At 40.9% G+C, this 14,753-nt stretch overlaps 1 protein-coding gene across 8 annotated transcripts in view; it reads left to right on the top strand.

Annotated features, from left to right (window-relative positions):
- BIRC6 (baculoviral IAP repeat containing 6) overlaps positions 1–14,753 on the top strand; it is a 265,056-nt gene that overhangs the window by 82,587 nt on the left and 167,716 nt on the right. For 5 of the 8 annotated variants that reach the window (XM_075203660.1, XM_075203662.1, XM_075203665.1 and 2 more), the window contains exons 30-36: positions 656–905; positions 5,527–5,660; positions 5,757–5,894; positions 6,576–6,703; positions 7,456–7,587; positions 10,877–11,092; positions 12,233–12,416. In XM_075203660.1, coding sequence (XP_075059761.1) covers positions 656–905; positions 5,527–5,660; positions 5,757–5,894; positions 6,576–6,703; positions 7,456–7,587; positions 10,877–11,092; positions 12,233–12,416 — 1,182 coding nt within the window. The remainder of the gene's footprint in view (positions 1–655; positions 906–5,526; positions 5,661–5,756; positions 5,895–6,575; positions 6,704–7,455; positions 7,588–10,876; positions 11,093–12,232; positions 12,417–14,753) is intronic. The other 3 variants (XM_075203667.1, XM_075203664.1, XM_075203663.1) reach the window with 2 other exon arrangements.

The raw sequence follows: 14,753 nt of genomic DNA on the forward strand, positions 1-14,753 counted from the left end.
TTATTGCAAAACCACAGAGGGAACTGGATTGGCATTGCCCTGTCCTGGATGGAGGTGGTCTCTGGTGGCATAAAAATGTCACCAGGTTTTCACGGGTTCTAGAACCACTCTGTCTTTAGCCTTTATTAAAGTTTATTTATGGTAGTTGGGAGGCATAATGTCATCAATTGGACTGTCACTTTGCACTATGTTGAATATTATAAGTGCTTAGTATTACCACAATAAAATGATGATGTCTATAGACTGTGGCATGCTATATAAGTGAATTATGTGTGAGAAGTCATTAAGTGAGGCCTGCTGCTGCTCTTGTAAAAATCCCATAAACCTACACACACTGATTAAAAATTAATACATTAAGAACATTATTTTGACGTTGTTTTGTAATATTGTGGTGATACCCTAGATTTAAAAACATGATATTGGAAAAAAAAAGTGTCCCTTTTAGTATGTGTGGTTTTTGTTCTTTTTAAATGTGGTCCCAAACTCAAAAACTATGTACTAATGTAACATGTGTTGACAGTTTGCTACATCATTCATTTTGAAACTGTTCTTCAGTGAAATATATACAGGTTATATTATTTATTCTAAATCTATGTAAATAGAGGGCCATGGTAAAAATCTATAATGGCTAAATAAATTCTACACTTATGAACAGGTTCAGCACAATCTTTCTGTTTTCCTGAAGGACACTCTGTGCCAGCAGTACTTCAGAACACTTTCCATGCTCAGGCCTGTGAAGAGCTTTTCAAACACCTGTGTATAAGTGGAACCCCAAAGATCCGGCTGCATACTGGCCTTCTCCTGGTGCAGCTCTGTGGTGCTGAGAGGTGGTGGGGTCAGTTTCTCTCCAATGTTTTGCAAGAACTGTACAACTCTGAACAGCTCCTGATCTTTCCCCAGGATCGGTAAGATTCCCTTTAATCTAAACATCTTGAAATTGATGCGATAATGTATGAAAATGTTTATATTCTCTAGTCCTCACCAAAAGGATATTTCTGTATGCAAAATGGATGAGATTTATAACATTTACATTTTTTTTTTTATTGAGACAAAGCAGTTTGTTTTTTTTTTTTTTTTCTCCCCCCACATCTAATTGGGAGATATTGGGGTATAGTGTAGGTGAGATAGGCGTGTGGCACTTTGAGAAAGTAGCTATCCCTAGCTCTATTCCCCACTTCCTGCTTAAGCCTCAGATTAGTTTAAGTGCCTACACGTGTAGGACGCATGAGACCCCTATCATCCCCCCTCTGACCGGGCTACATATGCAGTGGTGCTGACACACACTAAGTGTCTGCAGCGTTACCACTGTGCTCTGCCGCCAGACCCTGTGTGGCTGCGACTGGAAATAGGACGGTAGAGTAGCGGTAGCACCCCTTGCTCTCTCCCCTTGGCTTCTAATACTGCAATCCCCCCAGCCACACTTTGTCGTTTTACCAATGGCGATGCTACAACGGCGCAGACACACTAATTTTGTCTATACTTTTCTATATGTGCCGCCACCGGTCATTGTGTGTCGGCTGCTGGAGGTGTCACTGTTTACTTGGGAAGTGGCGCACCAACAGACATGCAGTAGTAAGGCTGGGTGCGTATTGAGGGTTCACTCAGCCGTGCTCTCAACAACAGCACTCTTCTTTTTAGCAGCAAGGTAAAATCTCCTGCTGAAACTGAAAGATACCTAGATTATTATTAAACATAAATGAGACTGGCAGATTACACTGCAGCCAGAGAGGTAGATAAAAACTGGTAAAATACCGGTGGGGGGCATTGAAGGGTTTTGTTTTTTTTTGAACATTCATAAATGTATTTCGTAAATAGATGTATGTAACTGTTTTAGGTCTAGTACTATTCGATCTTTCAGGTAGTTCTTGGGTAGGATTTTTGATATGTTTTGATAGTAATGTGGAAACATTTATATGTTATCACAGACGAGGTTGTTACTGCCTGGATGTCTGATAATTTCAAGTGTAGATATTTACAAATTGTCTACTTCAACATATCGCTAGGTCTCTTGATCTCCCTATATTTAAAATTGTATATATAACTTACAGGGGGAGGTTATTATATACTGGCTGTGTCTTCTACCCATTAGAGAGCATCATTCTGAGGTCTGCAGCAATTTAAAAAAAAAAAAAAAGAGTAAAACCTGCTACTGCTCAGTCTGTATTGATTATGCAGCGCAGAGCACGGGTGGCTGTGTGCAGCTTAAAGCAGGGGATGATGGGAGGTTCTCTACGGGTGCCTCCGCTGCCGCCCCTCTACTTCCAACGTGTGGGATACCTTCGGGGAGTCGTCCACTTTTTCCACAGGCTGTGCCCAGCGTCCCTAGCACTGGCTGCACAGAAGCAGCTGCTAGGTTACTGTGCACATGGAGGTTGGCAGCAGATACGTGAAATCCCTTCACAGTACAGTGCTGGCAAGGGGTGGGCTGTAGAGGACACATTGGGCCCTCTGGGTGGCTCTCTTACTTATCAACTATAGTCCTCATCTCGTATTTTCCCTGATGTTCTCGTACACTCGGTGGTGCCCCCACAGTGGTGGTTGCTTGGTGCCAGGGTTGACTATGGTTGTTTTTCTCCCTCTTTCCACCGTGGCTACTCTTAACAACAGCACATTCTGTTGGGTTGAGGTCATTCTTAAGTTTATATTTCATGATGTCTGTTGCCTCTTGGTGGCTTGCTTTAGGTCACCATTTGGTTTCATGGTGGTGGGCAGTTTGTCCGTTCAACTAATTGTTTGTTATCCAACTGGCTGGATTCTGACCTGTTTTTCTTGATGGAGCACATTCACAGAGCCACAGATTATTTTTAGGAAAGCAGCTCTGGGTGTGAGACAACTTGGGGCACAGATATCTGTTTGTGTGGTCTTTGCTTATTTGATTTTGGTTATCCTGCCAGCCTCTGTGAAGTCTAAAATAGCCTCTTGGAACACTTTTTTGTTGGCCCTCAGCCTGACACCATCATTGATCAAATAACGGAAAAATTAAAAGGTGCCTTCTTCCTGTTGTTGTTTCAAGTCACATAATGGACAGCTTCCGGTCCTCTCAATCTGCTTGATGTCCAGTGGCTAACTCGGTGGACAGGCTGTCGGTGCATCAGAAATTCTGCCGCTCCAGGGTCTGCAGTGTTGGGAACTTGTCTTTCCTTTAAGGGATTGATGGTTCAGATACCACAGATGACAGAGTACGGGGAGTTCTGGACCACAGGTCTATGTACGTTTTTCTCGGTTATTTTTCCAGATGGTTATTTTCCATGAGGCTTCCCACATGTCCATGTAGGGAACTGGCTCTGCGAGAAGTCGTCTGCTCCCTAATTTATTTCGGAGTTATGTATATAACACAAAGGGGTTTAGAATTTTGTTCCACGTCCAGGTTTAATGGACGTCAGTTTCTGGCTGTAATAATTCCTGAGTGGAACAGATTCCACCTACTCTGTCAGATCTGCTGTTTCATCTGTCGCCTTCAGTGTGTCAGTCGCTCTATTGGTGGCAGTGAGGCAACAATATCGACAGGGTTGACTAGTCTTGATTCAGTATTGCACCTTTGTAGCAACGTAAGCCAACCTTCGTGGTTGGGGTGCCATCTCTCTGCACGCATGGGTTTCAGGGCCTTTGGGCTCTGAAAGAATCCAACCTTCCCTTTACTGTCATGGTACTGCAAGCGGTGTTCTGCCGTATAATTAGTGCGCTACATTTGCTGTCGGCACCGGAGATGAACATACCATTGGACAATATCACAGAGGTGCTGTACCTAGATTCACAGAGGTGACACAGAAATCTGTGTAGCAATGGGGGGAGGACACACAAGCTTTTTCGGTGGGCTGAAGCTCATGTTCGGCCGGTCAAACAAACCAATTTCTCCGTAACCAAACTTGGTGAAACCTGATAGTTTGTTCACATGAGTCATAACAAGAGATTCTTTGGCTGTCTTGGTAGAAGCCATGTCCGTTCTTTGGCGGTTCCACTTTATTTCCTATTCCAATCGGTAGCCATGCTTCCTAGGTTCTGCAAACATGTTGTGAGTGTTTCTGTCATCTGGTGGTCCCAGGTTTCCCTCGGAAAGCTTGGTACACTGTTACCTCCATGGCGGGAAACTCTGTCTTGGCAGCTGTCTCTATGACTAGACATGTTTAGCCACCATCTTTCGAACGTAGGGTTGTCTCAGCGCATGCTGCAAATCATGCTTCGTATTCATCTTGTCTGGTAGACATGTATCACCTGAGGTGGATAAGAAGTAATATTCTATCTTTTTCTTTTGAGTTTCCAGGTTGCTTATGTTCATAAAGGTTTGGCTGGCTGCTGGTTTGCGACATAGTTACACTGAGATTCAGAGGTTGGAGCGTTTTTATTTTTAAAATTGGTGTTGGCTGCTTTACAGCATTCCTCCTGCACATGGTGTATTTAATGGTTTCCTACTTTGGTCAAAAAGGTTCTGTTCTTAGTCATCTCATGGTTACAAGAGTTCTGAGCTTGCATTTATATTGTGCAAGTCTTCTCCTTTCATTGTTTTTGGAGGTTCAGGCAGTTATTTGACCTAGGCTTTCCTTCTTCCCTAAGATGGTGGTATAATTCTATATAGAGGGGTTTGCCAACCTGTTTTGGTAATTCTTCCGGCTCACTCTGAGAGGTCTGTGTGCTTCCTGGGTGGCACAGAATGGTGCCTTGACTGAGCAGCTGTGTTGGGCAGCCAATAGTCCTATTTTTCACGTTTACTCGATTGTCTGGTTTCATGTGTTTGCATCTGAGGATGCCAGTTTTGGCAGAGCGGTGCTTCGCTCTGTTGCTTCTGAGCTTTCCCGTCCGTAACTGCAGCTTTGAGGTGTCCCCCAATTGGATGTGGGAGAAAATAGGATTTTTATACTTGCATAAAATCATTTATAGTTAAAAATAGTTTCTCCTGGTCCATTGGGGGACACTGGACGCCTATCCTTGGCACTCCCAATTTCTGTCTTTTTCTCTATTGTCTCCTTTTCTTTAAGGCTTGGTTAAACTTAAACTGAGGCTTAAGCAGGAATTGGGGTATAGAAGGGGAGGAGCTAGTGCTAGCGTAAAACTTAAAGTGCCACATGCCTACTTCATGTACACTTTACCCCAATGTCCCCGGAGTCGCCCAATGGACTAGGAGAAACTGATTTTCCGTAAGTATAAAAATCCTATTTTTGTTTTTTTGTTTTGTTTGTTGAAGTGACCTTATGTTGTTGCTCAATACTATAATATTTGTGTATGCATTCCATATTTTATGATGCTTACGCCATGTTTTTAAGCGACCAGTACACATCATTAATAATATCTTCAACACTACTTATTTTTTTTTCCTCAGTTTTTTCTTTCTAAAGCCTTACTGGAGTAACCTCATAGTACTTGCTGGTCTTTTAGAGTAACCTAACTGGCTAAAAAACTTTTTAAAATAAATCCTGTAACTCTATGAGATTAAAATTATAATTTGTGAGTTTTCATTGGATAGCAAACCTACACAATATGGTATATAGTACACTTTAATAACACATTCATTTTAATGTGCGTTATTTGCAGAGTCTTCATGCTACTATCTTGCATAGGCCAAAGATCACTTAGTAATAGTGGAGTCCTGGAAAGTTTACTGAATCTCTTGGACAGCCTTTTATCGCCTCTACAACCACATCTACCTATATACAGACGCGTTGAAGGTAGTAAACTTTGCTTTATTTTTGAGTTTATAAGTATTATAGTAATACACACACATACATGCTACAATGATGGTGCTTATGTAAATACTTTCATAGGTGTCTTGGACATTCCTATGATTAGCTGGGTCGTCATGCTGGTTTCTCGTTTACTGGATTATGTTGCTACAGTAGAAGATGAAGCTGCAGCCTCGAAAAAACCTTTAAATGGAAAAGAGCGAGAGAGGTTCCTGTCAGGTATGTAACTGTTAATAAAACAAACAAAAGTACAGGTATGGGATCTATTACCCAGAGTGATTGGGACTTAAAGTATTCAAAATAGAGAGGTTTCTGTAATTTGGAGCACCATGATTAAAATTTACTAAAACCTATAAAAATCAACTTTGTTCCAGCACATCATAACTATCTTCAACAAACTGTTTAACAGCGCTTCACTTTGTAAATCTAGCAAAAACAATTTGGTGATGTATGTGACAAAATCAACAATCCCATCAGTTATTACACGTTTTCCTTTCTGGTTTATGGAACATTCTGGATTTGTGGATAAGATGTCCCATACCTGTTTTTGGGACCCCTATATGCCTTGTGCAGTTGGTATTCTTATTATTTTGTAGAAATAATTGAAATATTTAATTATTTAAATGCCCCCATGTCCTCTTAATTCTGCTCCTTATTCAGAAGGTTTGGGCTTACACCAGGCAATGTTTTTAAATAAAGGATAAGATGGTGGTTTGGATGTATGTATAAATTAAATACTGTTTACATTCCTACTTTTGACCCTTTTGATCTAGATATCACTCATATCACGTTCATTGATGTTGTTGATTACTCCATAAATACATGGTTGGTTGTGTGATTTTAGCAGTAGGCAGTATGTAGTGGATCATGTAAATTTTCCTTAACTATTCCTTTCCAAAGGTAACCAGTGGAGTTTTATAAACAATAGCCTGCACACGCACAGTCTGAGCAGATCAACCAAAGGAAGCAGTAGTTTGGATAGGCTGTACTCCAGGAAGATCAGGAAACAGCTTGTTCATCACAAACAGGTAATCTGTATGGTGGGGAATATACAGCTTTATAGGATGGGCGTTTGGGTGTATAGTTTTTTTTTTTTTTTAATATATGTATTTTTTTTACTTGCTGCTCCATATGAAGCAAGAGGACACCTGCTTGTAATGATCCATCATAACATAATGAGGCATATTCAATTGTCCGTGTTACTCGCAAAAGTAACGCGGCGTTAACAGTATTACCGGTATTACGGTAATTCTAAGCCGGATTTCAGCTCGCAGCTCCCTGAGCTGCGAGCTGAAAGCCGGCATTAAAGGTACCGTAACAACGGTAATTCCGCGCACTATTACCGTAATAACGGTAATAGTGCGCAAGCCGCGTTACTTTTCCGAGTAACGCGGACATTTGAATATGCCCCAATGTGTGCTACAAAAATCTTGCATGGTGATTGTTTTCCATTGACCTATTGGTTTGTTTTTGGCTAATGCTGGCCACATCATCTGCAAACACCAACCAATGTGTGCCAGTCTTAAAGGTTGCTTGGTAGACTTATTGTAAGCATGCTTTTTAAACTGTTGTTCGAATATTTATTGTAGAGTTTCTCTACTAGGCGAGTCTATTCTATTTAATAGTAATCTCTTTACAGGTATATAATGAAGTAGTACACATTTCTTAAGCTCTTATCACTAGTCAACATGTTAAATATTTTATTAGACAATACTATGGAGCACTAGTGGAAGCTCACTCAAGTTATTTATTTCATTTAGTAAATTAACTTTTCTTCTAGCAACTCAACCTACTGAAGGCAAAACAGAAGGCTTTAGTAGAGCAAATTGAAAAGGAGAAAATACAAAGCAACAAAGGATCATCTTACAAGCTGCTTGTGGAACAAGCCAAGCTGAAACAAGCTACTTCTAAGGTGAGGGAATGTTCAGAAATTTGTTTCTTTCAGGCATTTCTTTCAGTGTAGGTTACTGATGAAGCTTTTGTTTTCGTGCTATAAATGTATATATTTTTGGGAAAAGTAAAATACAATCATCAACATCATAAGCAGCAGCTATTTATATAGCGCCACTAATTCCGTAGCACTGTACTGAAAACTCACTCACATCAGTCCCTGCCCCATTGGAGCTTACAGTCTAAGTTCATATATATTTGTATGGGTGATTAGAGGACAATGATACCAAAACTTTTTATATTTTGCAATAAAGCGATAGGTGGAATAGCTCTTCTTCTTATACTCCAGTTTTCTGCTGATTTTAGTTTTATATTCTCAACACATTGAGAACACAGGCCCCAACTTGTGCTGGATAGATGTATAATGTCTCTGCAAAGACATGCAGCCTAACTATTAGTCAATCATTGTTTCTCTTGCCAGCTGTTTGTGGGACACTGCTGACCATGGGGTTTAGAGGGTGCTGTGCTGGGTGTAAGGCACTTAAACAACCTAACCAGCCTGCTCCCTCTCCTCTATGCCTCCTAGACAGAGGGCAGTTATTTTTTTATTTTTTTTACCAGTGCCTCGGTGTGGGGCACTTTTCACTTTTTAATTTAGTTCTTTTTTTTTTTCTTACATTTTAGTTTTAGAATTGTTCACGGAAGTGAACATCGCTGTCAAGAGTGGGGAGGACGCCGTTGGTGCTCCTTTACCACTGCCCGCTCTCCAACACTGGGCTCCCAGCAAAAGGGTAAGCCGGTCGCAGGAATCGGTGACCAGGGACCCAGAATATGACCTCTTTCTGTGTTTTTTCATTATTTCAGAAAAGAGGTCGAGTTCCTTCTTTCCCACAGTTATCTGAAATGTGGAGGGAGGAGAGGATAAAATTTGATTTCAGATTTAGAGATTGTTCCGGTTCTCATACCCCTTCTCAGATGAAGACATTGCATCATGGGAGACACAACAGAGTGTCGATGCCCCCATTGCACACCTTGCAAGGTCCACTACCATCCTATTCCTAGTGCTGCTGCCTTAAAAGACAGCACATAAAGTATGAAGTGATTTTTAAATCAAATTATTTAGTCTCTCTTTGCTTCGACCCATTGTGGTAGCTGCCTGGGTGATCATTGTGGCGCCATTGGACTTGAATTTGGTTCTTGCAGCATTGCAGAAGTTGTTGTTTGAAACTTTAGAATCTGTTCCCTTAAAGATTCTAGCTTGGCGAACTGGCGGTTCATTGGACCCAGGAGGTTATTTTTCACAAGGCTTCCAGCATGTCCAAGTAGGCGACTGGCTCTGCAACAAATCGTCTGGTCCTTGATTTCTTTCCGAAGTTGTGTTTCCATTTTTTAAATCACAAAATGTTTTGTCCAAGTTCGAGTTTCTTGTACTGGAGTTTCTGGCTAGAATTATTTCCAAGTAGAACAGATCCTGCCTGCATGCAGGGCTGCCAAGAGGAGTTCAGGGCCCCAGTACAAGTTCATGGGGCCCCCCTCATAGTTCAGCATGTCAAAAAAAAAATTGCAGCAGCCGTGCAAAAGTATGGGTGTTTTTATGATTGGGGGTGTGGCTATGCAATGTTGGGATGTGGTTAGCAGGTGAAAAGTGCTATACCACCTTCCTACAGAAATGTTTTGTATACCATTGCCTCAAGGGTGTGCAGTGCCTGCTCGCCAGAGTGTAACATATGTACCAGCACTCCTGAGTTTCAGGAGATCTTGCACCATAGTGTAGTATAGAAAGAATGCAGTGTGTACAGAAACAGTTCACAGTCTTGGCCTGCCCCTTACATTGGGCAGAACACTCACCAAAAATTGGCATTGTCCCACTAGAATCACAACATTTCACAGACTCTTTTGCTCTCTCCTACCTGTTCTCACTTTACCGCCTGGGGTTGCAGGTTTCTTTAGTTGCAGCTTCTCTGGATCCTAGAATGTCCTAGAAAAAAAAAATTGAGTACATTTAGAAAATTACAACCAGCCCTGGCGTTAAATCAATAGCACCCACGAGTAATAATTATGCCTTCCTCCAGCCCCTACATTAAAATAATAGTATTCCCATTTAATACATAAACCTATTTCCCTACCTGCAAACAGCCCCAGCAATAAATTAATAATATTTGCATATCATAAATATACCTATTTCCTGCAACCATTACAACGGTGTATTTAATGGTTTCCTACTTGGGAAACGAGATGACTAAGAAGAAACCCAATCGGTTAAGAGGTTCTGAGCTTGCAGCCATATATTACAAGTCTTCGCCTTTTAATGTTCAGGAGTTTCAGGCAGTTCTTTACTTAGAATTTTAACACGACTTTAGGGAAAACTATGTAGTGGGGCTATCCAGTCTGTTCCTTTAATGCTTTGAGCTCACTCCGAAAGGTCTGTGTGTGCCTCCTGGGCGACACATCATGGTGCATTGACTGAGTAGCTGTGTTGGACGACCAATGGTCCTCCTTTTCACTTGTTTACTCAGGTTTCTGGATTCATGTGTTTGCATCTGTAAATGATACTTTTGGCAGAGCGGTGCTTCGCTCTGTTGCTTCTGAGCGTCCCTGCCCATAACTGCGGCTTTGGGATGTCCCCATTGTCCCTGGTGTGCCAATTAGATGTGGTAGAAAACAGGACTTTAATACCTGCGTAAAATGCGTTTCTCCTAGTCCACTAGTGGACATCAGGCGCCCACCCTTGATGCTCCGATTCCTCTCCTTCTCTCTATTGTCTTCTTTCATTGGAGACTTGATTAAACATAAACTGAGGCTTACGCAGGAAGTGGGGTATAGAGAGGGGTAGAAGCTAGGCTAGCTAACTACTTTCTAAAAGTGCCACATGCCTAGCTCACCTTCACTGGACCCCATAGTCCCCTGTGTCCTCCAATGGACTAGTTCAAATGGATTATATGTAAGTATAAAAATCCTATTTTTATAACCTATTTGAGGATACTGTGCTCCCACCCTTTAGTTCTGACAGTTTTGGGTTAAATAAACTAATTGTCCTCCGTCCAGGCGACTTAGAGGGGAGCGTACAGGCCAGTCAGGTTTTTAGAATTTAGTACTTTAGTTCCAGCATAGCGCCCTCTATACTCCATGGTCAGCAGTGTCCCCCTAATGGGTTAAGAGAAATTAGTTTTACAGTGAGCACAAAAATCCTCAAATTTTTTCTTGCTTTATTACATATAATTTGGTTAAAAAAAAATATTGGTGGGGTTTATTTTACACTTATTAAAGTTCTGTGGAAATTCTAGGGCTAAAACTGTGTTTTTCCTCAACAGCACTTTAAAGATTTGATACGTCTACGTCGCACTGCTGAGTGGCCCCGATCAGCTCAAGACACAGAAGTATCCGCAACGAAAGAGAGCCCAGAAATTGAGCCTCTTCCTTTCACTTTGGCACACGAGCGCTGTATTTCTGTTGTGCAGAAGCTAGCTCTCTTCCTGCTATCTATGGACTTTACTTGTCATGCCGATCTACTCCTGTTTGTCTGCAAGGTACCTGCACTGCCTATTTTAACGTTTATTTTCTTTAACTTGACAACTTCAAAATGCATTATAGAATATTATTTGTTGCGCTGCACACTTTTATTTAACTTGTCTTAGACCGTCTAAACTATGGACAACAGTAACAACTTAGGTTAAAGTGAGATGGTATTGTTTGCAGCACAGCAAAAAGACAGAATTCAGGGTAAATGCTACATCTGCAACTCCACGTTGTTACAACATTCCCAATACACTTTATATTGTAACATGCATTTAATTTGTTTCATGTGTTGTCAAAACCTGTACTGAACAGCTGAATCAACATCCAATTGGCCACAAGTACCATGACTGTTAGTGTGGTCGGAATCTGATCGCACACACAGACCAGTATTGGTCATTGGAGGTATCTTCCAACTGTGTGTACCAACAAATTAATAATCTGATCATAATGGATTATAGCCGCGTATGCAGTCTGCAATAACTTCTCTTGAGAAGCTGTTCTGCATGCTTTGATGGTAGCAACCATGTTTTAATCTTGAATATCTGTTCCATGGAAAATGCAATATAAAGTGGTGTCTCTACATTGACCAAGAATTGCTTTTGGTGAAAAGGAAGCATGAATTGCCCCTTCAGCTGATATAAATGTTCATATTTCAAACATTTGTTTAATTGTCTGATATTTCTCCACTGTATAGTTGTGTTTTCTGTAAACACACACATTTCACTTGCAGATAAAGCACATGTCTGTAAAACCTATATTTAAAGTTATGACCTCCATACGATTATTTGAAGAATAAAGCTTATACAGTGAAAATTATTCATCCTTGATTAAAATAAAGGGATAGATCCCATCACTTGAGTCCTGGTATTCCTCAGCATAATACCCTTCTATTTTTCAGGGTATTTGGGTTCTGTGTCTAATCGCGTAATAAAAGTATTAAGGCAATTGTAACATGTCATGCACCTGGTTCTTAATTTCAGAATATGCTTAATTTATTGATGAAAATACCCTGAATTGATTTGGGGTTTTTTTTTTGCTTACATTTGAATAAATTGATTTTTGTGGCTGATCTTAATTAGCCACCTTTTATTTTATTTTTTTTAGCTACTCTTACATTTACTGTTATATATCTCTTCTCCAAATATTATTAGGTGCTTGCCAGGATAGCAAATGCTACCCGTCCAACAATACACTTATGTGAAGTTGTGAATGAGCAGCAGTTGGAAAGGCTCCTACTGCTTCTGGTTGGGACAGACTTCAATAGAGGAGACATCTCTTGGGGTGGCGCCTGGGCACAGTACTCTTTGACCTGCATGCTTCAGGACATATTGGCAGGTAAAGTGGTTCAGTTCTAGCAGAGACTTTGACACTTTTTTTTACTTTTTTTTTTTTTTAAAACAATTCCTACTGTATAGTACCTTAAGATACCTTAAGATATCGCTAATGTCTAACAAGCACAGACTTGCTCTGTAAAAGGGCTTTCGGATGTGACTAGTGTAGCTTTGTTGATTCATTTTATAAGGTCTGTATGGGGCATATTCAATTGACGGCGGGATCGCCGAAAATCCCGCGCTCCAAAAATATTACCGTTATTTCGATAATATCTCGCTGGATCCAGCGAGTAAATTACCGTATTTAACGTTTTTTACGCGCACGATTACCACATTAACGTTAATATTTTTGGAGTGCGGGATTTTCGGCGACCCCGCCGTCAATTGAATACGTCCCTATGAGTTCTAAACAGTGTTCCACTTTCAATTGCAGTCTAATAATAACTTAAATCAACTATGCACAGGTTGATAAGAAGTGACAAGTGATATATAAATGAAACAAATAATCAAGCGCCATCTATCTCTCATAACACATATCGTGAAACCAAGTGAAATTAAGTATAATTTATTTTATATATCCATTTGTATGCAAAGAATCTTCAAAGATTTCCAACAATTAAACCATAATAATAGTGCAATACTGTTTAAAATGAATTATTAGTGTTCAATTTAATTTCCATTCATAGGGTGTCTTGTAGTTGAAATGCTCATTGAAGTGATAATACCTCTCTTGCGAATAAACTTACAAGAAGATTGCTTGAACTATTATACAATATCAATAGTTTCTATGGATCATCTTCTAAAATGGTGTCCCCTGTAGATGTTGAACTTACTAGAAATATTCTTTAGATTCAACTCTTTATAAAATGGTCTTTGGGATACCAGGGTGAAACTTTGATGATTGGAGTTCTCTTGTTATGTCATGATATTAGTGATGTATGCGATTTAAAACATAATAAAATAAAAATCAAGTGCAATTTGTCTAAAATAGTAAACAAAGGCTTTTATTTCAGTAGACAAAAATAATAAGTATGTATAAATTATATATGAACATGATTTGCAAAAGGACAAATGCAGGTGCTCCTACCGTGGAGATGCCTCCGCTGCCAACCGACCTCCTAGGAGCCGGGCACAGTCGCCGCAGGCTGCGTCTGTCCTCCAGTGCTGTGAAGCCCGCAATAAGCTTCAGTCACTGTGTGAGGAGGGATGGCAGCAGGTAAGTGGAGGTGTGGGGTAGTAAAACGCAGTGTCCCCTAAGTTACACTGCCTCTTACTAGAGGCAGCCTTTGGATTAGTTTTTAATTTTTAATCTTTTTGAAAAATTAAGGGCACTGGACTGGTTGAGGGGGTTGTCTTGCTGGATGTCTGCCAATCCAGTGTTGGGCCCTGGGGGAAAGTGTTTTTTTTCTATTGCACTTCCTTACTCCTTTGTATGCAGACACCAGAATAAGCAGCTATTTTACAGCTCCTGCTCATACCTTTTTCTGTCCTGTGTCCTTTTAAGGCAATGGATTAGGGGTGGTTGTTTCCCAGGGTTATGTTCATTAGACTGGTAGGCTGCTTGGCTATATTGCAGGCTCACTTTCTGTACTTCACTTGTGTGCTGCTTGTCTTATATACTGTTTCACTGTTCATTTCACCATTTTATCTGTGTGTTTTGTCCCATCTGTTAACATGTCAAAGGAAAATCAATGCAGGTTCAATGCTCAGAAAACTTCTGTTACAGTTCACCTGTGTGCGGCTTGTCAGTCTTAAGGTAGCATGCTGTGTGCATCAGCAGGGTCTGGTTCTGACTCGACTGATCCCGCCTTGGCTCGGTCTCTTTGCAATACTGTGGCTGAACTTGCCCAATTGGTGTGGTCTCAGTCTGTGGGCGGTTCTTCTTCAAATCCCCTTTCTCTTTGGCAAACTGCGGGCACTCTTCCGTTCTCTAATAAGTGTGCAACATTTGCTGCAGGGAAGGATGGTGAAGATTCGGTCAGGCAATGCCACAGCTGTGGTATACCTCAATCACCAGGGCGGCTTCAAGAGTCCCTTAGGCATGCTAGAGATGCATAAGATCTTTTAGTGGGCAGAAGCTCACGTTCCGGCGATTTATATCAATCTTTATTCCGGGGGTAGAAAATTGGGAATAGATTTCCTAAGCTGGCAGACTCTACATCTGGGTGAATGGTCCCTCCATCCGGAAGTGTTTTGCCAGTTGGTGGACTGGTGGGGTCAGCCGGGCGTCTACTTGATGGAGCCTTGGTTGAACAACAAGGTTTACCACTTCTGCTCTCGGGCAAGAGATCCTCTGGCTGTCTCAGACACCATGTCTGTTCCTTGGCGGTATCATTTAGTG

This window comes from Mixophyes fleayi, chromosome 3 (assembly GCF_038048845.1).
Source record: "Mixophyes fleayi isolate aMixFle1 chromosome 3, aMixFle1.hap1, whole genome shotgun sequence".
In the NCBI taxonomy this organism is placed as follows: domain Eukaryota; kingdom Metazoa; phylum Chordata; class Amphibia; order Anura; family Limnodynastidae; genus Mixophyes; species Mixophyes fleayi.